Source organism: Lepus europaeus, chromosome 17, assembly GCF_033115175.1.
Source record: "Lepus europaeus isolate LE1 chromosome 17, mLepTim1.pri, whole genome shotgun sequence".
NCBI lineage: Eukaryota > Metazoa > Chordata > Mammalia > Lagomorpha > Leporidae > Lepus > Lepus europaeus.
In genome coordinates, this window is record NC_084843.1 from 81,924,662 (window position 1) to 81,947,337 (window position 22,676).

The 22,676-nt window shown below is 48.7% G+C and overlaps 1 protein-coding gene across 4 annotated transcripts; it reads left to right on the forward strand.

Moving 5' to 3' along the window:
- Window positions 1-2,027: 2,027 nt before the first annotated feature.
- Window positions 2,028-22,058, forward strand: HNRNPF (heterogeneous nuclear ribonucleoprotein F). 4 transcript variants are annotated; one of them, XM_062214810.1, is made up of 4 exons: window positions 2,028-2,111; window positions 12,650-12,783; window positions 14,293-14,352; window positions 19,964-22,058. In XM_062214810.1, the coding sequence occupies exon 4, from the start codon at window positions 20,020-20,022 to the stop codon at window positions 21,265-21,267; it is 1,248 nt and encodes a 415-aa protein (XP_062070794.1). In that variant the 5' UTR covers window positions 2,028-2,111; window positions 12,650-12,783; window positions 14,293-14,352; window positions 19,964-20,019; the 3' UTR covers window positions 21,268-22,058. The 4 variants fall into 4 exon arrangements, with proteins under 4 accessions (XP_062070794.1, XP_062070797.1, XP_062070795.1 ...); XM_062214813.1 differs by lacking the exon at window positions 2,028-2,111 and adding an exon at window positions 2,478-2,502; XM_062214811.1 differs by lacking the exon at window positions 2,028-2,111 and adding an exon at window positions 2,852-2,936.
- The last annotated feature ends 618 nt before the right edge of the window (window positions 22,059-22,676 follow it).

The following is a 22,676-nucleotide window of genomic DNA, read 5'->3' on the forward strand; positions in this document are numbered from 1 at the left end:
GATCAGTGCAGCTCCAGCCATCGCGGCCATCTGGGGAGTGAACCAGAGGATGGAAGACCTCTCTCTGTCTCTACCTCTCTCTGTAGCTCTTTCAAATAAAATAAATCTTTACAACAAAAAAGAAAAAGAATACCTATCTGGGGCTGGTGCTGTGGTGGTGCGGGCATCCCTATGGGCACCGGTTCAGGTCCTGGCTGCTTCACTTATGATCCAGCTCCTTGTTAATGGCCTAGGAAAGCCACTGAAAATGGCCCAAGTGCTTGGGCCCCTACCACCCACCGTGGGAGACCCTGAAGAAGCTCCTGGCTCCTGGCTGCAGTCTGGCCCAACTCTGGCTATTGTGGCCTTTTTGGGAGTTAACCAGTGGATGGAAGCTCTCTCTCTCTCTCTCAAATAAATAAATAAATCTTTTTTTTTTTTAAACCTGATTTTTACAGGACTTCTTTTCTGTGATTTTGCCACAAATTATTATTTTTTAAAGATTTATTATTTGAAAGTCAGCGTTACACGCAGAGAGAGGTCTTCCATCTGCTGGTTCAATCCCCAGATGGCCACAATGGCCAGAGTTGTGCCTATCCAAAGCCAGGAGCTTCTTCCAGGTCTCCCACATGGGTGCAGGGTTCCAAGGGCTTGGGCCATCTTCTCCCGCTTTCCCAGGCCACAGCAGGGAGTTGGATCAGAAGTGAAGCAGCCAGGACTCAAACCAGTGCCCATATGGGATGCTGGCAGTGCAGGCAGAGGCTTTACCGGCTATGCCACAGCGCCGTCCCATCCACAAATTGTTTTTCTTGGATATTTACAGCTCCTCTGACAGTGCCTGCTTTTACAGTTCACATCCTTTTATAGAATCAGCCATTTCTGAAAAAACTGCTATTTCACACTAATATGAAAAATGGTAAGAATTGTGTTGTAGCAAAAATCATGCATTTGCTGTGACCCTGAGAACCTAATTTTTAAAATAAATTCCTTTTTAAAATACTGTTTTTTAAGCCGTATTTTTCACTGTCACAACCTGACAGTGCAGTGATCACTCTAATTTCTCTGATTTTATTTATTCTGAAAAGATTTATTTATTTGAAGGCAGAGTTAGAGGAACAGATCTTCCGTCCCCGCTTCATTCGCCAAAATGGCCACAATCAAGACTGGGCTAGGCTGAAACCAGGAGGTCAGAACCCCACCCCTGTGGCAGGGACCCAGACACTTGAGCCATCTCTCATCAGCAGTGGAGCAGCTGGGACCAGAACCTGTGCCCACAGGGGCTGCCGGCATCACGGGTGGCAACCTGACCCGCTGTGCCTCGACGCTGGCCCCTGATTTTAAAAGTAACCTTCAATTAACCTGTGCCTCACCATCACCTCTTGGCGTGCCCCCCAGTAAAACGGTCATCAGTGCCCCTCAGACTCCTGCGCCTGCGCCCTGGCGGCCCAGAGGCCCGGTCCCCACCGCTCCCCGCCAACGCGCCCGCACCCGCGCGAGACCCGGATGAAGCGCCGGGCCCAGCCCCGCCGCGGGGGCCGCCTGAGGGACCCCGCGGATGGAAGATGGGTCTCCCTCCCTCCGTAACTCTGCCTTCAGATCTAGCAGCAGATTTGTAACAGGAATCGCTCCTCTGCCTCAGACCGGGAGCCATCAGCCACCAAGTCGGCGGAGGTGCTCGGTGACCGAAAACCCCGCTGCACTGGTCACACTCTGAGGTCTGGCGGCTTCTCAGCCCACGTGACTATCTCATGAGCAAGCAGAGAACTCCTTAAACCCTTCAAGGGGTCTCCATTCGCAAACTATTCTCATTTTCTCCTCTCATCCGGGCCTCTCCAACAGGCGACCTTTGAACTCACGTTTCCGAGCTAGGCTCACCAGGAAGTGGAGCCCCTCCCCTCCCCCCTCAGGCGGGCTGGCGCCTGCGCAGTCGCTACTCTCTCCATTTCCGGCCCCCACCCGCCCCCGACCTGCGCCCGGACAGCCAATGCCCGGCTCCGCTCCGCGCACGTCACAATGGCGCCTCCGAGGTCCCGCCCCCGGAAGTCCACTACGGAGGCCCCGCCCCATCGCTGTCCTTGCGTCCTTCCGGCTCCGTCGTGGAAGCAGGATTGCGCCGCGTCTTCCTGAAGAAGGTGGGCTTCGTGGGGGCCCTGGGCTGCCGTCGCGCCGGTCGCGGTCACCGGGACAGGGGTTTGGGCTCTTGGGGGTTGCTGTAGGTGGGTCCTTGGGGCTCGGGGCCGAGCGGAGGCCGGGCACTCCGGGGTCCGGCTGGCTTCCGGAAGCGCCGCGTGCGCCCGACGGCCGGGAGCCGCGGACGGGGGCCCGCCGCGCGCCTCTCCCCGCCCCTCGGAGGCCCCGCCCCGAGCGCGCCGCCGCTGGGGGTTTCCATGGTGACGGTAAACAAGCCTCAACTGCCTCCGCTACAACTGCCAAGCGCCCCGCGTTCCACCCTGCTCTGGGTGCTTCGAGGGAAGGCCGAGGGCGCCGACGTGTGCGGGTTGGCGTGGAGACTCGGGGCCCGAGGTGAGGGCGGGCGTCGGAGGTCGAGAGCCGCGCTCCCGGGGCCGAGCAGGGCCTGGACCCTGAGGGGGGGGCAGAGGATCTGGGTTTTTGGGGGTGCGAGGTCGCCGGGGGGGGGACGGGGCCCACTGCGGGGTGGGGGGATGCAGAGGGGAGAGGCGGAGTCCGGGTTCCCGGCGCCGCACATGGCCCGGCCCGCCGCGGGGGCTGCAGTCGGGCGGGGGCCGGGGTGAGATGGCGGCCGGCGCGGCGCCGCTGTTTGAACGCCCGCGGCCGCTCACGTGGCCGGCGGCGCCCGGGAGTTGCCCAGGCCCTGGTGGGAGGGCGCTGGCTCCGCCCTCCTCCCACGCCCCGCGCCCGGAGCCGCCGCCGCGCGTCCGCGGCCTTTTCTTCCTCCTCGTGGCGGCGCGTGCGGCCTGGGGCGCCGGCTCCGAGAGGTAGGGGCGCCGCGGCGGCGGGCGGGGGCCTTTGTCTGGGCGCGGCGGGCCCGGGCCGGCGCCTCGCTCCCCGCCGGCGGCACGCCTTTGTGTCTCCTCTGTGTGCGCGGCCCCATCCCCCGCGCCGGACACTGGGGGCCGCGGCCCAGGCTCGGCGGCGGCCTCGCGGCGCCCGGGCCGGCCTGCGAGCTGCGGTGCGGGGAGGGGAGGCCGCCGCCCGGAACCCGGGCCGGGCCCTGCCGTCCGCAACTGCCGGCGGGGCCCGCGCGCCGGGGCGGCCATGCGGCCGGCGCAGCTCCGCGGCGAGGGGGCGGCGGGGCCGGGCCGGCGAGGGGGCGCCGGGCCCGGGGCTAGCGGAGCGCGGGCTGCGGCGCGGCTCGCAGTTCAAAAAGTTGCGGGCGCTGCGCCATGGCGGCGTGCGGGCCGCCCGTGCCCCGGTCACGTTGTCGGCGGTTAACTCTTTGTTTCTGGGCGGGGGCGCGGAGGGCTTCCTGTCAGGCCGGCGGCCCGCGCGGGGCCCGTGTCCGGACGGCTGCTCTCACGCGTGTTGGCACAGTCGCGTTTCTGGGCAGAATCCCGCAGCTGATGTGACTTCTAATAGCCAACTTTTTCTGAACCTTTAAGGTCCCTTTTGTTTCTTTTTTTAAAACTCTAGAATTTTCGATTTCCTTTTTTTTTTTTTTAAGTGACGTTACTCCGGTTTTCACTTGGCAGTATTGCAAAATAAAAACCCGGGCGGGTTTAAGTGCGCGCGTCGTGGAGACGGCGGCCGAGGTCGCTTTCGGCCGCGGCGAGCGGACGGCAGATGGGCCCCGGACGACTTCCTGCGGGGCCCGGTCCGCGCCGCGCCGCGCCGCCGCTCCCCTCCCCTCCCCCGCCTGGCTCAGCGCTGCCCTCCGCGGCCCAAGCGCGGTAATGGACCCTTCCCGGGTGGGGCTGCGCGCTCCGAGTTTTACCCGCTTTGCTAATCACATGCTAATCACTCTAAAATGGTGTTCTCGCTATTACCCCACGGTACTGATGAGAAAATGGAGGCCGGAGAAGTCACTAGCTCGGGACACAATTGTGGCCGGGACTGGAGTCCCAGGGACAGCCCTCCTCGGCCCCCACCCTCACTCAGCTCCACCCCGGCCGCGGAGCCAGTGCCAGAGCCCTTAGGGAGGACTGCGCCGCGACCGACCTAGCTCATTGTGCTGCACGCAGCAGACTATCCCGTGTCTCTGCTCAGAAATACTAATAGAAAAACCTAACTGCAATACCATCACACCTTCAAAGATGCAGTTAAACACCCAGGGTTCGGATGTCCTGGATTGTGGATTAAATATGTTTGTACAGGTGATTGGTTTGACTTAGGATCGAAATAAGGTCACACCTTGGACTTGGTAAGTATCACTGTGCAATTGAAATGGAATGCAAGTCCTAAATGCAATTTTATGTTTTTTAGTTCTGAAAAGGAGCATGGATGACTTTCATAATGTAACCTAATATATCCAGAATACTGTTTTTCAAGTATCTTAATACTTTTCATACGAAGCCTTGAATTTTACAGTAGACACCGCATCTTAGTTTGTGAGCCGATTTCAGTGTGGCCTCAAGGTTTCTTTTTGCTGTTTACCTGTCACACGAATCAGGTTTGTCTTCCAAAGCTCCTTCCTTCTGCTCGAGTCTCTCTTATGGCATTTCCGTGGTAGCTTTTGATTCTCCATTCTCTGAATTTCCTGTAGAAAGAAAGTTACTGTAATAGTGGATATTCTGAGTACGATAAGCATTTTTGGAAAGAATACTTCATTTGAGGGACTGTGCTCCAGCAGGAGGCAAATGCTGCTAGGTGTTCTCTGTAGGTATTGATCATTGCCTAGATCCATCATTTTGCCCGTGGTTTCCAAATTACTGATAATTCAGTTACTGTTTATTAGCGAGAATACGTATGTGGAGATTTTCTTTATAAATCATTTGATTACCCTAAGATGTACTTTATATGTTAAAGACAAGGTTTTTTTGCTATTGTTGTTTAACAATACCCAGCACAATGAATTAGACAACCCAAAAAGCCACTTTTTTTTTTTGCATCTTTATGATGTCATGGGTTTTAGCAATGTGTTTTAATCCATTGCATCTTTTATTCTTGGTTCAGATTAATCAGTTTTTGGCTAGTGAGAGCCCTTCAGACTGCTTCCTGAAATTATTTTACCTCATACTTTGTCTACGTTGATAGACCCATATGAGAGATTGCAGTAATTGACCTTAAAATGATTCACTAATCTTGGATTCCTGAAATAAACCCAACGTGGTCATGGTGGTATTACTGGATTTGGTTGGTTAGTATTTGTTCAGGGGTTTTACAAGTGAGCTCATGAATTAGCCTGTGAAATTTGGTAAAGTAATTAAAAAACATAGGGCAATGGAGAGTGAATTCCAAGTTGATTGTAGGTCTAGAAGTAAAATGCAGATCAAAACGACAGAGTTTTGTAAGTTAAACTATCCAGAAGGCCTTGGACTGAAAAATCATTAATGCAAATAATGGGTGGTATTTAAAGTTATATTTTAATTCCTCTCGTTCATGCCCCATTTTCAAAATTTGTCTTTTAATACAATACTACAAATTCCTGTCTTAGTGTCTGTCCTTATGAGTCTAACTGAACACGTGCACATTGCTGTCACCATTCATCTTCCCAGCAAGGCCCTGTTGTGCTTTATGATGTCTGGCCAGAATAGTGCTGTCCCACTACAATTACGGTGTGAATGACAAATGCAGGTTATTTCAAGCTGAAGCTAGTTAGTATTACATAAAATTTAAGCCTTGTAAACAGCACAATTCTGAAGTGTTTAGTGTATTCTCAAAGTTGTAAAATCACCATCATTGTCTAATTCCATAGTATTTTTCTTAAGATGAAGCACTCCTGCATTCCTAGTGTAAACCCACTTGCTTGTGATAGATAATCCTTTTATTTTGCCAGATTCTATTTGGTATTGTGTAGTATTTTGTTGGGAATTTTTGCACACACAGATAAACATAAATATACAGACATACGTGTGTGTGTGTGTGTATATATATATGGTTTAGTATTGGGGTATTAGTCTTCCAGGGCTGTCATACAAATTAAGGCAGAAGGCTTAAACAGCAGGTGGCTTTGCTTCTATTTCTTTGAAAGGCAGAGACATCTTCCTTCCACTAGTTTACTCCCCAGATGCCTGCAACATCCAGAAGCCAGGAGCTCCATCCTGGTCTTGGACATCTGTGGTGGAGACCCAAGTACTTGAGCCATCATCTGCTGCCTCCAGGGTGTGCATTAGCAGGAAGCTGGGTCAGAAGCAGAGAAGAGAGGATTCGGTCCCAGATACTCAGTGTAGGATGTGGGTGTCTCAGGCAGTAGTGTAACCTCCTGTGTTGTGACTCCTGACCTAACAACCATTTTCTCAGTTCTGAGGGGTACCAGCCTAAACTCAGGGTGTCAGTGAGAGTAGTTCTTTCTGAAACAGAAATACCATGTGTAAATAATAATTCCAGAAGTTGAAAGACAAATGGAAGCAAGAGAAGAGGTAAAAAATGGAAGAGAATTTTCCTAGCTTGAGATGAGCTGGATTTTCTAAGTTCTTCCCATTGGGATATTTTTTTAAGTTTATTTTATTTGATGATAGGTGAGTGGAGAGCAGTGACTGAGATCTGTCCACTGGGCCACTCCCCAAATGCCCACAACACCTGGGGTTAGGCCAGGAACTTGGCACTCCATCTGAGTGTCTCATGGGTAGCAGGGACTAACCACGTTGAGTAGTGTTGTCATCTGCTTCCCAGGGTGCACATTAGTTGGAACCTAGAAGCTGGAACAGGCAGGACTTGAACCTAGGCACTCCATTAAAGGATAGAGGTGTCCCAAGGCAGAGTCTTAACCATTAGGGCAGATGTTACCTTTCTCCCAAACTCAGGATATTTTTAAGGGGCACAACCCAGGCGTATGTTGATAAAACTCCTACATTTATGGAGAATTGCTTGAGAAAAGGTATGTACTTCAAATCTACGATTCTTCCCCACTCCATTAGTGTGGTGTTTTTTTTTTTTTTAAGGTTTTTCTTCCACTTTATTTCAGAACACTTATCTTTTCAAGTCATTACTTATAAATTGAGAACTCCAGTGTTTAACATCAGAAAGTTTGTATTTAATAGTGGAGGATGAGAGTTGTTTTTTGCCTTTTAAAACGTTTATGGTTTTGTTCAGCACTTCTTTTCCCTGAAACCTACCTGCGTCTGAGGTGCAGTGTGGGTACTAGACCCTTCTCATGTACACTGTCCTCTTTTCCTCCTTGCTCTCTAATCCACTTCCCCCAGGGCAGAGTGCTGTGGTCCCCTGAGCAGCAAACACAGTATAAGGTGCCGTAGCAATAGCTGTATGTAGCCACCACTGCACTTTTCCAGATGGTCTCGGGAGGAAGCTCCATCCCTCTTGGGTTCCCTGAGGGACCCACCATCCTCATGGGCTGTGGGCACGTACCACAGAGGTCTCCATGAGCACAACCCTGAGCCTCTGAGCCTGTCTGCCCAGCCCCAGGGTCTGACTGTACTGCTCAGGGAAGAGGTACATGGCAGTCATTTTCCTGTCAGTTGTGTTTTCCTTAGAGTACGTGTACACATCTCTTATCTGTGCTGGCCTATTGCTTCCTGCTATGGTGAGAGCGCTGCCAGTTAATACAAATGGTGAAAATTTCCCTCCTTTGAACAGATTATCCTTAGGGACAGAAATCTATTACCAGTCCTGCTTTTTATGAAACTTCTTTTTTTCCCCTGTTACCTCAGCTATCTTGATTCTTAATTTGTACAATGCAGTCAATAGTGTTATAGAGCAACAGTTCCTTGTTCTATGTTGGGTAAAAAACTGTCCCTTATTTAATTTCAATGCAAGGTTATACCCAGAGATCAAATTCACCTAGCTAAAATTTATCTGACATTACTGCTTTTTAGTAACACACAGCATTTGAGAAATGAACACTGAGAAAAACAGTATACTACCCCAAATTTTGCTACTATAAACTAAAGAGTCTCTTAGTGAAAAGAAAATAGAAAGCTGCCTTCCTCTTGGATACGGATTATGACATATCCCCCATTGAGGGATATAAATGTCATAATGGAGTAAATAATTGAAATCTTACCAAGTGGTGATCCATCGGCAACTTCTTGGACCTTAATGGTTCTTAAGGTAGTTTTGTGTATTGAACTTGGCATATGGTACAGCTTGGGTCAGAATTGTCACACTTGAGATGCATGATATGGCCAAAAATATAAGAGCAACTTATATATAAACTTATATTAAATACATGGATGCATGTATTTTATGAAGTGGGTCCAGACTTAGGTTGTATTCATGAGTCTTATGACAGCAGGAGATGGTCTTTACCAAATTGCTGGTGTGGAACAGACTTTGGAATTAATTGAATCCAGTTCCCAGTATGATTTATAGCAGAAAGAAAAATATCTGTAACAAGCTAGCCTAAAGCTCAGTTTACATATATATTGTACCACCAAGGAGTTTTTCCTCCCTGTAGCCATCCGTGTTTCTCATGTGGAAGACTGGCATGAACCGTAGAGAATACATCCCAAGTCCTCTTGTGACTTTAATGAGAACTGAGTATAAAAATTAAAAGATTTCGGGGGGACAGCGCTGTGGCGTAACAGGTTAAGCTGCCACCTGCAATGCTGGCATCTCATTTGGGCACTGTTTTGAGTCCCAGCTGCTCCACATCCGATCCAGCTCCCTGCTAATGCACCTGGGAAAGCAGCAGAACAAGGCCCAAGTGTTTGAGCCCCTGCACCCACAAGGGAGATGCAAATGAAGCTCCTGGCATCTCTGGTTACTTGGGCCATCCTCCACTGCTTTCCTGGGCATTACCAGGGAGCTGGATCAGAAGTGGAGCAGCCAGGGACTCTTACTTAACAGGCACCCATATGAGATGCTGCGGCCTAACCCATTGTGTCACACACCTGCCCAAGGGCTTTCTACTTTTAAACCTTAGATATTTGTGGAGGGGGAAAGTTCGTGTTCTTTTAGCATAGAATTCTCTCAGTTCCTACCCCCACCCCCATACTCCCACCACTGCTCATGTTAAGCTGTCACCAACTCAGAACTCCAGTCTAAGCTAAACCTCACTTTCTATTTTTTGTTCAGATCAAAATTTGCCATTATGCATTTGTGTATATTCTCAGCAGCTAAGTCCAGCCTGTAGCACAGTGCCTGCATATTGTAAATGCACAATATTTCTTGGTGAATGAAGGCATCTGAGTTTGGTAATCACCTATTGGACATCACTCAGTCCTTTCACATTCTCCAGTGCCCACCAGTGTTCCTAACCTTGTCTCATTCTCCCATTTTCATTCATCTGTTCTCCACCATTCATTTTCCAGGTAGCATCAACACTGTTTTCAGAAGCAAAATTCAAATCATGCTACTTTCAATTTTGAAACTTAAGTGAATTCCACCATCCATAGAATAGTCTAGAACACCAAACCTGGCCTTGTAGGCTACAAAGGACCTTCCATTGGTCTCAGACTACCGTTGCTGTTTTCTGTCTTGGCACTGCCAGCTCCCTTGGCCCAGGTGTAATGTGCAGGTTGTTCCCTCGCCTAGCGGGAGCCGTGTCATGACTGATCAATAATTAACACTTGCCGGGCCTGAGTCAAACCAGTTAACAAAAGAAGGGATATGTAGAATGACTCCGGTGCAATAATATGCTCATGTGAAGTTAATAAAGTGCCTGCCAATCATAAATTATCAAGAATGTACTTCTGAAGAGATTTTTTTAGAAGATTAATGCTTGTTTACATGTTACATGTACTTTGGAAAACAAGCCAAGTTCTAGTTTCCCTTCAGAATATGATTCACTTACCTTGAATACAGGAGTTTTTACTGTGTTCGTTTTAAAAGAGACACACAACTTCCATCCAATGGTTCATCCCCCAAACGGGCTATATTTTGCCTTCCCAGGCACATGAGGAAGAAGCTGGATTAGGAGCAGAGCACCCAGAACTCAAAAATGGGTTAACCTGCCTCACAACAGGAGTTTTTTTTATTATTGATAAACTTTATTTCACAAGTACAACTTTAGCAATATAGTTATTTGTCCTACTGTATCTGCTATTTTTCTCATTTTGCTTTGGATGACTGGATTTAGACTCCTGAGAATCCTCATTCTCTCATGGGAAGAATAAGGAGCTGGAGTTGGTAGCATGCGTTTATTTATTTTAAAGATTTAGTTGAAAGGCAGTGTGACAGAGAGAAATAGGTTTTTCCATTGGGTGGTTTACTCCCCAAATGGCAGCAACAGCCATAATGGGGCCAGGTTGAAGCCTGGCCCAGGACCATGCACTTGAGCCATCATCTGCCTTCCAGGTGCATTAGCAGAAGGAAGCTGTGGCCAAAGTGGAGCTGCTGGTATTGGCATTCCAAGTGGCAGCTCAGTCTAGTCTGCTGCACCACAGGGAGTTCACTGGACCTTGGCTCCAGGACTTTAGCCACTACCATCCAAGTAGGAGACCTGGACAGAGTTTCTCTTTTGTGGATTAGGGCCTGGCCCAGCCCTGGATGTTATGGCCATTTGGAGAGCGAACCAGCAAATGGAAGATCTGTTTCTGCCATTCAAATAAAATAGCCTTTTTTTTTTTTTTTTTAAACAGGCAGAGTGGATAGAGACAGAGAGAAAGGTCTTCCTTTTTGCCATTGGTTCACCCTCCAATGGCCACTACGGCCGGCGCATCCCGCTGATCCGAAGCCAGGAGCGAGGTGCTTCTCCTGGTCTCCCATGCGGGTGCAGGGCCCAAGGACTTGGGCCATCCTCCACTGCCTTCCCGGGCCATAGCAGAGAGCTGGCCTGGAAGAGGAGCAACCAGGATAGAATCCGGAGCCCCAACCGGGACTAGAACCTGGTGTGCTGGCGCCGAAAGGCGGAGGATTAGCATGTTGAGCCACGGCGCCGGCCCAAATAGCTTTTTTGTAATATAAATTGGGGATCATTTTTCTCTACATTCTCAACTACTTGTAGATAATTTACAAGTCCTATCGTTCACAAATTTGGTCCACAAATATTTGAGGATGTAGCTCTTAAAGGTAATAAAGTGAGGAAAAAACCTCTTCCGTAACTCCCGACAGACAATACAGTCTGGCAGGTTGCAGCTGCTTGGGATGCCGGCATTCCATGGGGGAGCACCGCACTGGTTGAGCTCCACTTGGCATTCCTGTTTCTGCTACTACACCTGGGAGGCAGCAAACAAGGGCCTATTAAAAAGTACTTGGGCCCCTGCCACCACGTGCCAGCCCTGGATGGAGTTCCTGGCTCCTCCTGGCCAGGCCAGCCTGGTCCAGCCCTGCCCTGGCTGTTGGGGCATTTGGGTAGTGAACCAGTGGATAGGTGTCTGTCACTCTGCCTTTCAAGTAGACTAAAATATTTAGGAGAAGAGCCCTGTAGTTCTCGCCTGTAATACAAGTTGTAGTCAGTGTTCAAATATTCTGTATTATGTCATTTTGAATCAAGAACCAGGTAGGCTCCAGGCGTTGTGAAATCTTTGCTGTTAAATTTCTGGTTAAGTGCTGACTCCGTTTTCTCTTGGGGCTACTGTGTTCTTGCAGTGTCTCCCAGTCTGCATCACCGTATTCCCATGTGTTTTTTCCTCAAGTCTCTGTCTTTTGGTAGTTATCTCTATTACAAGGTTGTGAAATGTTTTCCGAGTCGCACTGTGGAAAGTGTAATATTCACTGGAGACAGAAGTAGGAGAGTAACGAAACTCCATGTGCACATAGCCTGCTTCTATAAATTACCGCCCATCCTGCTTCATATCTGTCCACCCTCTTCTCTCAGGTTATTTTGAAACAGATTCGATAAGTGAGTATTTTTGTCAGGGTTCAGGGTCAGCAGAATTTATAATTGCTTGTATTACCGTAGTTGCCTTATAATTGCTCTCCAGTTGGAATTAGAAGTCAAGGTTCACTAAACATTGTAGGGTATAAATTTTAGCAACTGCTTTTTAAAATTGTGTGGAGTATGTTACATAATTTTGTGACCAAATGTACAAAAAGTAGGCCCGCTCGTGTCCACTGTGGAGTTTGCCTGGCCCAGCGGTGACTGCGGTTCGGCGGTGCCGCGCTGCTGAGGACTGGGCCAGCTCCGCTGCTCCGCCCCCCGGCTCTCTGGAGGGCCTCGGCCGCTTTCTCCTTCCCCCATTTCCTGCCGCGGCCGACCGCGCGGCCCCGGGGCCGCACCTGCACGCATGCGTTTTCTATTGGTGACATCTTGGCGGGCCGGCGGTGGCACTTCCTCCTCTGCACCCCGTGACCCACGTCCGGCTGCCGCCTCGGTCACGCGGCCTTTGCTTCCCGGAGCCCGGCCCCGAGCGGTGAGCCGCCACGCAGGGCCCCGCGGCCCGGCTGCTGGCCTTGCCGGCGGCGGCCATGCCGCCCCGGGCAGCCGGTCCGCGCGGCTGCTGCTCCCCCACCCCCACCCCGCGGGCCCGGACGCTCCCTCTCCCGGCCGCGCGCGCCCCGCCCCCGCCCGGAAGCTCCCGCCCGATCCCGTGCAGGCCGCGGGCCGACCTTCCTGCCGGCCGGGCTGCGGGAGCGCCAGGTGGAGGCCGAGGGAACGCCGTCACCTTGTCTCCCGCTTGGCGGCGTTTCCCGCCAAAACGCGCTCGGGCGCGCGGAGAACGTTTGCCCCTGGCCACTTGAGTTTCCGTTTCAGGTTAAGAACAAAAAGATGCACCTGGAGTTTGCCTGGACCCCTCTGCGCGTCTAAGCTCGGGTGGGATCTGGGGTCCTTCGCTGGAAGCCGCTCTTGCTGAATGCAAATAGAAACCAGGCCAGCTCTCCTCAGTGGTAAGTAGTAGGGCCGCGAGTCCGCTCCCAGCGCTCCGCAGGTTAGCATTGGCTTACAGAGCGTGGCGGGGGGGGGGGGGGTGTGCTGGTCTCTGGTGGAAATGGCCCCTGTGATGAGTAAAAGAGTAAAGCCAGGGGCCCACGCAGGCTGCTGTCCTGAACAAAAGACGGGTGGTGCCTAACCGGCCCTGTTTATCTTGATTGGATCTACTGAAGGGAGGGAAAATCCAGTCTAACCAGTATCAGCTCAGCGTGGGGAAGAACCTACTCCATTGGCCTGTTAGAAACGCTGCTTTTGAGCCCGGCTTGGATCTGGGGTTTGACTCTGCGTTTACCAAGTTTTCCTGAGTGGTGGATGTGTGTACTGAGATTGGAGAACCCTCCCCCTAGAGCTCATCACCCAGTCACCCAGAGTTGTTCAAAGTCCACCGGCACACCCCATACACTTAAATCAGAGTCTAGCGTGAGGGAGTTTATTTTTTTAAAGACACTCTGAGGTAGCTGCAGAGTGCCCTGGTTTACGTCGTCATCTTGTGAGGGGGTTAACGTGGGTCTGATTGCTACCCCCTGAGAGGCCCCAGGTGTGGGTCGGCCGGCCCCTCTGGAACAAGGGCAGAGCGGATCCCATCGGTAAAACGACTGAGGGATTATGGGTATTTGAAGTTTCTTGAAAGACTTTTCAGAGCGCTTGAAACTGTACCATTTAGTTCTTCGGAGAATTCCAAGTAACTACAGTGCTCTCCATTTGTGGAGACACCTCCACACAGTGTTGCCTCGTGTAAGAATTGCAGGAAGTTTCTAAGATAAGGCAGATAAAATTATCTCTTAAGACAACAGGCTCAGCAAAAATTGACTCCCAATTTCACATTTCCAAAGGTTAATCCTCAACAAGTATTCCCTAGACTTCAGCTGGTCTACAGGCTTTATAATGGAGCTGTTGGTGATTGTAGTGTTGGTAATTTTTTGATGCTGAAAAGCTTATTTCTTTTAAAAAATAACGATCGTCAGATCAAATACAGTTCACAAGAAAATGAAACTGTTTTTGAGCGTCTCCACAGTGCCCCCAGAGGGATTCTTGTACATGGCAAGTCACAGTGAACAATTCCTAGCAAACAGCCTTGCCCTTGGACCCACGGGGTGAAGCCAGGCCCTGTGGGGTCCAACCCCCGCCAGCGGCGCTGGGGTTTTAAATTTCATTCCCTGCATTTCACCTTTTTCCATGCAGAAACTCTAGAGTTAAGTCTCATCAAGATCCAAGGGTATGGTTCTCTCCTGTGGGCCTCTGTATTACCCTATGAAAAGATAAGCTTCCCTAAATGCTTTTAGGGAGGGCAGTATTTAATTGTCAACACAATGGCTATAGAGGGCCATAGACAGTGCCTCAGGCAGTCTTTGCCTCCCTGTGCTGGAGAATTTTGGAACTCAGGAACTCAGAGCCCACCCTGGAGGCCTGCTGTACTGAGTGTGGGGATCTTAGGAAAGGACACTAATTTATCTCTGTCTTTTCAGGACAGTTGGTTACCTACCAGAGGTGTCTCCTACTGAAGGTATCCTTGGCGATACTCTAAGGTGAGTTATTTTAAGAAGTTTTGTTATATGCTTTGTTGAGGAGGAAATTTTCATAGGATCCTGAAGCAAAAATAGTTTTTGGTGATAATATAAAAATCTTACTTTTAGATGGGCTTCGCAGGGCTCTTTTCAGCTGTTTGAGTTAATGAAAAGACAATAATGAGAAACAAAATGAAACTGATTTTGTAATTAAACAAGCAGTGAACATTTTAAGGGTAGATGTGGGTTTAGAGGAAAAGTGCTGTCTTTGTCTTCAGAGTGGAAATCACTTTGAAACATCTGCAAGGCACTACCAGCAGGCATTTTAAGTAATTCTTAGGAAATATTTGTGTTCTTCGATGCTTATGCTTTTAGCCTAGTTAGGCTGCTGCATTCTTGAGGAAGGTGTTGACCCCACATGACTAGTTAATCCCTTGCTAATCTTAGACCTGCTGTGTCTGGTCTTTGCTGAGGGTGGGGTCTCAGAACAGGCCCAGAGTCAGTTGAAAGTTGGGTCCTAGTATGGCTTTGAAGACCCCTTTTCAGAAATCCCAGCTGGGGTACTATAGGAGAGTAAGGTCACCACATGAATTAGTAGAGAATGGGAAGGCCCTTTGGAAAGGTGGTGGTGTTGATACGAGATTAGAGGGATTTAGCTGAAGAGCAGGTAAGGCAGTCTATTTGGAGAGAGCATTACTGTGTGCGTCAAATCCCTAAGGGAGCCTGGGGTACTTACTTCAAGCACTAAGAAAAAAAGCAACATGAGTTAGACTGGAGAGTATTGCCTGAGGACTTCCACAGAAGACTGACAGAAGTGTTTAAGTGATTGAGTTGGCTATTGGGTTTCAGCAAGGGTTTAATCTTACTGTTAACTCCCTTTGCTTGGGGATTTTATTATTTATTTTTTTTTGCCAGGCAGTTAGAGAGAGTTAGAGACAGAGACCGAGAGAAAGGTCTTCCTTCTGTTGGTTCACTCCCCTAATGGCCACTATGGCTGGCTCTGTGCCAATCCAAAGCCAGGAGCCGGGTACTTCCTCCTGGTCTCATACAGGAGCAGGGACCCAAGCACCTGAGCCATTCTCTGCTGCCCTCCTGGGCCACACAGCAGAGAGCTGGACTGGAAGAGGAGCAACACGGGGATTAGAACACGGGGTGCCCGTGCTGCAGGCAGAGGATTAGCCAAGGGAGCCAGGGTGCTGGCCGTTGCTTGAGGATTTTAACAATGAAAAAATAGCTTCATACAGGTAATGGAGAGGAATATGAGAAATGGAGAAATGCAGAAAGCAGGTGGTAATTTGATAATTCACATTAGCAAGGACCTTTTAAAAAAGATTGATTAATTGATTTGAGAGAGAGAGAGAGGGAGAGACGTCATCCATTCGCTGGTTCACTTCCTAATTCTCTGCAATGGCCAGGACTGGGCCATGCTGAAACCAGGAACTTCATCCAGGTCTCTCCTGTGGGTGGCAGGAGCCCAGACACTTGAGCCATTTTCTGCTGCTGCTTTTCCCAGGCCATTAGCAGGGAGCTGGATCAGAAGTATGGAACTTGAACCAGCACCCATATGAGATGGCAGCTTTAGCTGCCATGCCACAAGGCCAGCCACTCGAAAGGACCTGTTGTGCCATGCAGTGTTAGTGACTCCATATAACACAGTGAGAAGCTCGTACCAGCATTCTTGGCTTAATAGTCGTTGATAGGATACTACTATTAGATGGTCATGCCAAATTGTTGTCTAAAGTATGCTGAGCACGTTGAAGGCAGAGTGGGCTAGGCTATGATGCCAGTTAGGTTAGGTATATTAAATACGTTTTCAGGCTGGTGCCGCAGCTCAACAGGCTAATCCTCTGCCTTGCGGCACTGGCACACCGGGTTCTAGTCCCAGTCGGGGTGCGGGATTCTGTCCCGGTTGCCCCCTCTTCCTATCCAGCTCTCTGCTTGCTGTGGCCTGGGAGTGCAGTGGAGGATGGCCAAATGTTTGGGCCCTATACCCGCATGGGAGACCAGGAGAAGCACCTGGCTCCCGGCTTCAGATTGGCGCGGTGTGCTGGCTGCAATAGACATTGGAGGGTGAGCCAACGGTAAAGGAAGACCTTTTTCTCTGTCTCTCTCTCTCACTGTCCACTCTGCCTGTCCAAAAAAAAAAAAAATTTTTTTTTCAACTTAGGATAGGTTAATTAGGTTAATGCAACGATTGAAGAGGAGGAGCGAGGAACATATTTAGGGGATAAAGGTTACTGTGGAGAATGGGATTACCCAGTAGATTGAGTTGATCTGATTTGAGTACTCTGGATAAGTTCAGGAATGAACTTCTGCTTCTGTCTAGAAACCTCCATGTGCAGGGAATGTCATTTCATGGCATAATTTGGAAGGCAATACAGGAGGCATGCTAAGTTCCTATGGCATAGAACTGTCTGGGACATTGGAAATCAAAGGCAGGAGCCCCGAGGTCATCTATTAATAGTCTTTCTGTGAGTATATAATCTATCTAGGAATTAATGGGAAAACCAGTTACATCATAGGAGCAAAGGAGGAAGGATTTCCAGAAAGGAATAACTAACTTGTGCGGTAGGAGCACTTAAGACAAAGATAAAAACTTCCACTTGACTTGGAAGGATTATGCCTTAATAGTGAGAGTGGCGTATTGGGTGACAGTAGAGGCCCTTTGGGATTTTATGGGAGAAAAAAATGGAAATGAGCAAGTAACTAGGCAAGGTTGGCAGAGAGAAGACATATGACAAGATGGGCTATTCCTTGTGAACGTGGAGGACAGTCACCTTAATTCCCACTACAGGGGCAGCTTTTCCCTCCAGGGGACATTTGGGGGTGACAGACAATTTTTTGGCTATCCTAATGGGAGAGGCAGGAGTGCTACTGCCTCCTATCTGGTCCAGAATGTCAGTCAGCAGTCCTGAGGCTGAGAAACCCTGACCTGGAGGGCACCATTTGCCAGGCTGTGTATAGCTGAGCCACTTAATATAATGTCAGCTCTTTGGAATCTTCGGGACTCTGGTTTTACTGAGCGCACAGAATAAAGGAGTTCCATTTACTGTGTGGACTGAAGTGATGCCTGGGATCTAAGCTGTACCATATGGAATGAAGAGAGAAGGTCTGATAAGGAAGCAGTCGTGGTAGAGGCAGGAGCTGGGGTTGCCACAGTGCTGCTCTTAGGCTCAGGGATTTACTGGTGCCTAGGGAGGCTGATGGGAGATGGTGAGATCATGGGAGCTGGAATTCCTGGTGGAACTGGTGGTGGAGTGTGGATTATTCTCAGGAGTGTTGACTTCTCAGAAGGATGACTGCACTGCTGGGCTTGGGATCCATGCCAGTCCACTTTGAGGTGCTGGACAGTGTGCTGCTGAGGACAGTTCTGAACTGGGCGAAGAGGGTGTTAGAGGAGCTTTGTCAGTGAAGTGGCCCCTGGGGAAACCTGTGCTGCTAGGCGGCTGCTGCCTTCAGAGATGGAAAATGAAGAGCATCTCCTTTATACTTCCATCTCCTTCCTAGAGCCTACCGCATCCCCTCCCATCAGCAAGGACCTCTCATGCTCTCTTGGGAGAGCCCAGGACCATTTCAATATTTAAGCATTCACATTCCATACAAAATGTCAACTTGAAAATTGGTCTGCTGTATATAGGTTTCTTGAATTTCAAATCCTGCTTGCACTTTGCTTTGCCAGGGTGAGACTATAACCTGTCTACATCCTCTCATGCTTCAAGCCACTAGATGACTTACATTACCTAAGACAACACAAACTGTATGTAAATAGCTCTGCTCTTGAGGGAGCAGGGTTTGTGTGTGTTCAGTACAGAGGCAGTGTTTTCCAAGGTGAGTTGAAGCCATGGATGCAGAGCCCCCAGATAAAGAATTATGCCTTTAAACACTGACACTTTGAAGTGACCAGGCACTGTATGAGAATTGTGTCACTGCACAAAATAGCCATGATAGGTCAGAATGGCAGCATATCATTAACTGGGCTTTCATGTTTATTACAAACTTGATTTTCCTTTTAAGTTACCAGTATCTATGCTCTGTGTAGTGACCTACACTTTAATGTTGTTGGCCACCAGTTTAATGGCTACAGCTACTTGAGATTGATTTCCTGGTGCCAGGTGTCCCATGCACTTCATGACACCCTGTCGGGAAGGGCATCTTCCAGACCTGTATAAATAAAGATGTTGATTTCCTTCCAAATATCTTCAGATCTTCAACAAAATGTGGCAGTTCTAATGTTTGGGTTTTTTTTGCCCCGTTCATACATGTGATTAATATATATATATATTTGAATATGAAGCATACAGCTTAGTTTCTACATCTGTTTGTAGTACACATATACAGTATTCTTGAAGTGAACTTGTCTGCTTGTCTGCATTTGTCTTTGGTTTGACCTCATACTTGCCTGACATTTTGATTGAATTGATAATTTAGGAACAAAGTTGCACCTCCTTAGACTGGAAATCATTGCTGTGTTTTGTGCACTCTCACTGATGGGAACACTGGTTCTTAGTCTGTCTCTTAAGTTTCCTAGGACTCTTAAACAGGCAAGGTGGTTAAATCTGAGGTCCGGAGTTTGGCCGGCGGGGGTGGGGGGAGCTCTTCACAGGTAAATTACATTTCATGGTAATATCTGGAGTAAGTATAAATCTAACAAAGTACACATGCTCTGCCTTGAGTAAAATTTAGATTTGCTCTGTGTTAAGAGCACCAAATTTCCTTGCATCACCAAGAAAACCTGAATTAATCATCTGTAAACTCTGAACAATTCTTGTATCATCCTGCCTTTCACTTTACTGACAAAGGAACAGATGGGTGCTTCGAAGAGTTCACAACAAAAGAAGGTATGTTTATTTTGATGCAAGAAAAGGTTTTGAAATACCTGCAGCACTTTTCATAACATGCATTTTTCATTCTGGTTTGAAGAGCTCCTCTTAAGTGGACAAATCTTTTTACTGGATTAAGTACACATTACTAATTTTCCATGAATTTTCTGAAATTGCTGCAAACATTCCATCTGTCCAGTTCTGAGAAATTGACCTGGTCTTTCTGAATAGTCTCCAGAGTCATTCTTTTCTTCTGAAGTAGTTGCTTGGCAGAGTTTACAGATAATTCAGTTCATGGTTTCCTGGTTTCAATCTGTTTGAAAGGCAGACACACCAACTGAGATCTTAGTATCACACAGCACCCACGACTGCTGGGGCTGTGCCAGGCTAAAGCCAGGATCCTGGAACTCTTGCTGGGTCTGCCACATGGGTGGTAGGGACATAAGTACCCAGGCCATCATTTGCTGCCTCCCAGGGTACCTATTAGCAAGGAGCTGGAAATTGGGAGCAGTGCTAGATGTCAAACCCAGGCATCCAGTCATTATGGCATGCAGGCGTTGTAAGCAACCTAACTGCTGGGTCAAATGCTTGCCCCCTCTAATTCATTTTTGTTAACTCCATCCATAGGGTGTTCTCAATATTTTGAAAGACATGGCATTTAATCTCTCTGGTCTTAGACATTTCTTAATGTCTTCTGTTTCATTCATCCTTTCTTGTCCGTAAGATGGAGAAAACAATATTTCTCTGCACATTGTTGTTACACATATTAAGTGAAAGTGTTATGTAAAATAGTTCTTGCTTTTTTTTTCCAGCCATAAAAAGACAACTTGCACCCAAGTTTGTCTGACATCTACCCTGTCAAGTGTCCATGATGCTGGGTCCCGAGGGAGGTGAAGGCTTTGTGGTCAAGCTCCGTGGCCTGCCCTGGTCCTGCTCTATTGAGGACGTGCAGAACTTCCTGTCCGACTGCACGATTCATGATGGGGCCGCAGGCGTTCATTTTATCTACACTAGAGAAGGCAGGCAGAGTGGTGAGGCATTTGTCGAACTTGAATCAGAAGATGATGTCAAAATGGCCCTGAAAAAAGACAGGGAAAGCATGGGGCACCGGTACATTGAGGTGTTCAAGTCTCACAGAACCGAGATGGATTGGGTGTTGAAGCACAGCGGTCCAAACAGCGCTGACACCGCTAATGATGGCTTCGTGCGGCTTCGAGGACTCCCGTTTGGATGCACAAAGGAAGAAATTGTTCAGTTTTTCTCAGGGTTGGAAATCGTGCCAAACGGGATCACTTTGCCTGTGGACCCCGAGGGCAAGATTACAGGGGAGGCCTTCGTGCAGTTTGCCTCTCAGGAGCTAGCAGAGAAGGCGCTAGGGAAGCACAAGGAGAGAATAGGGCACAGATATATTGAGGTCTTTAAGAGCAGTCAGGAAGAAGTGAGGTCATACTCAGATCCTCCTCTGAAGTTCATGTCTGTTCAGCGACCCGGGCCCTATGACAGGCCTGGCACAGCCCGGAGGTATATTGGCATTGTGAAGCAGGCAGGCTTGGAGAGAATGCGGCCTGGCGCCTACAGCGCTGGCTATGGGGGCTATGAGGAGTACAGTGGCCTCAGCGATGGCTACGGCTTCACCACGGATCTGTTCGGAAGAGACCTCAGCTACTGCCTCTCAGGAATGTACGACCACAGATACGGAGACAGCGAGTTCGCAGTGCAGAGCACCACCGGCCACTGCGTCCACATGAGAGGGCTGCCATACAAAGCGACCGAGAACGACATCTACAACTTCTTCTCTCCACTTAACCCGGTGAGAGTCCATATTGAGATTGGCCCAGATGGAAGAGTGACGGGCGAAGCTGATGTGGAGTTTGCCACCCATGAAGAAGCTGTGGCAGCGATGTCGAAAGATAGGGCCAATATGCAGCACAGATACATAGAACTCTTCTTGAATTCCACAACGGGGGCCAGCAACGGGGCCTACAGCAGCCAGGTGATGCAGGGCATGGGGGTGTCCGCAGCTCAGGCCACCTACAGTGGCCTGGAGAGCCAGTCAGTGAGCGGTTGTTATGGCGCTGGCTATAGTGGTCAGAACAGCATGGGTGGATATGATTAGTTTTGTAGAAGCATTTGAGTTAATTTCAATCAAATTTTCAGAGGCAGCCAGCAAGCAGTGAAAAAGCAGTTATTACCCTAGAGGAAGCTGTGGGACCCATTTTGCACCATGAGTTTGTGAAATCTGGATTAAAAAATTACCTCTTCAGTGTTTTCTCATGCAAACTTTTCTTCTAGCATGTGATATTGAGTAAACTAAAACTATTTTCCGCTTTTCTCGATTAACATTTTAGTAGTATCCTTCCGAGTGATGTTATCTGAGTTAAAGTAGTTTAAGTATGTTAAATTGTGGATCTTTTACACCACACCACAGTGAACACCTTGGGGAGATGTACTTTTTTGGAAAACTCAAAGGTGCTAGATCCCTAATTCAAAGAGAAACATTTCTCATGTTTGTTCATTCTAGTTTCTATTTTCATTTAAATCTTTTAGGTTAAGTTTAAGCTTTTTAAAAGTTAGTTTTGAGAATTGAGACACAATACTAATACTGTAGGAATTGGTGAGGCCTTGACTTAAAACTTTCTTTGTACTGTGATTTCCTTTGGGGTGTATTTTGCTAAGTGAAACTTGTTAAATTTTTTGTTAACTAAATTTTTTTCTTAAAATAAAGACTTTTTCACAATGACTGGCACAGATTATCTGCTAAGCAAAAGGTGGCAAAACTGGGTGGTTGAAAGGAATTCATTTTAATCGTAATGTATTTTGGTGTGAATTTAAATTTAGTAAATCTATGATCTCCCTTATATTCTTACAATGAGGCTAAAATAAAAGTCTAATAAAAGATTAAACATGTGCATGTTGGAAATGGTGACTAGAAACACACATCCTGGGGCGTGTGAAATAGCAGCCCAGAGCCCCAGCCACCTGTGTGCGGTGTTCTTGAATCACTTGTGATACCCTGCTGGGCCCTTCCTCAGTGGTGGAGTACCCATTGTCCGTAGCTTACCGAGCTTTAGTGACCTGTGTGTGTAATTCTGAGGCAGCTGGTCACAGTCTGTGTCCCAGCTGTGTTACGGAATGTGCCTGATTGAACTCTTTTCTTCCCTGTAGGGCATGATCTGGGTTAGCAATATCGGGTTACTGCAGGCAGCATATTACCAAGCTTGACACCTGTTTTCTTTTTTGACAGGCAGAGTGGATAGTGAGAGGGAGAGACAGAGAGAAAGGTCTTCCTTTTTGCTGTCGGTTCACCCTCCAATGGCCGCTGTGGCCGGTGCATCTCGCTGATCCAAAGCCAGGAGCCAGGTGCTTCTCCTGGTCTCCCATGCGGGTGCAGGGCCCAAGCACCTGGGCCATCCTCCACTGCCTTCCCAGGCCACAGCAGAGAGCTGGACTGGAAGAGGGGCAACCGGGATAGAATCCGGCGCCCCGACCGGGACTAGAACCTGGTGTGCTGGCGCCGCAAGGTGG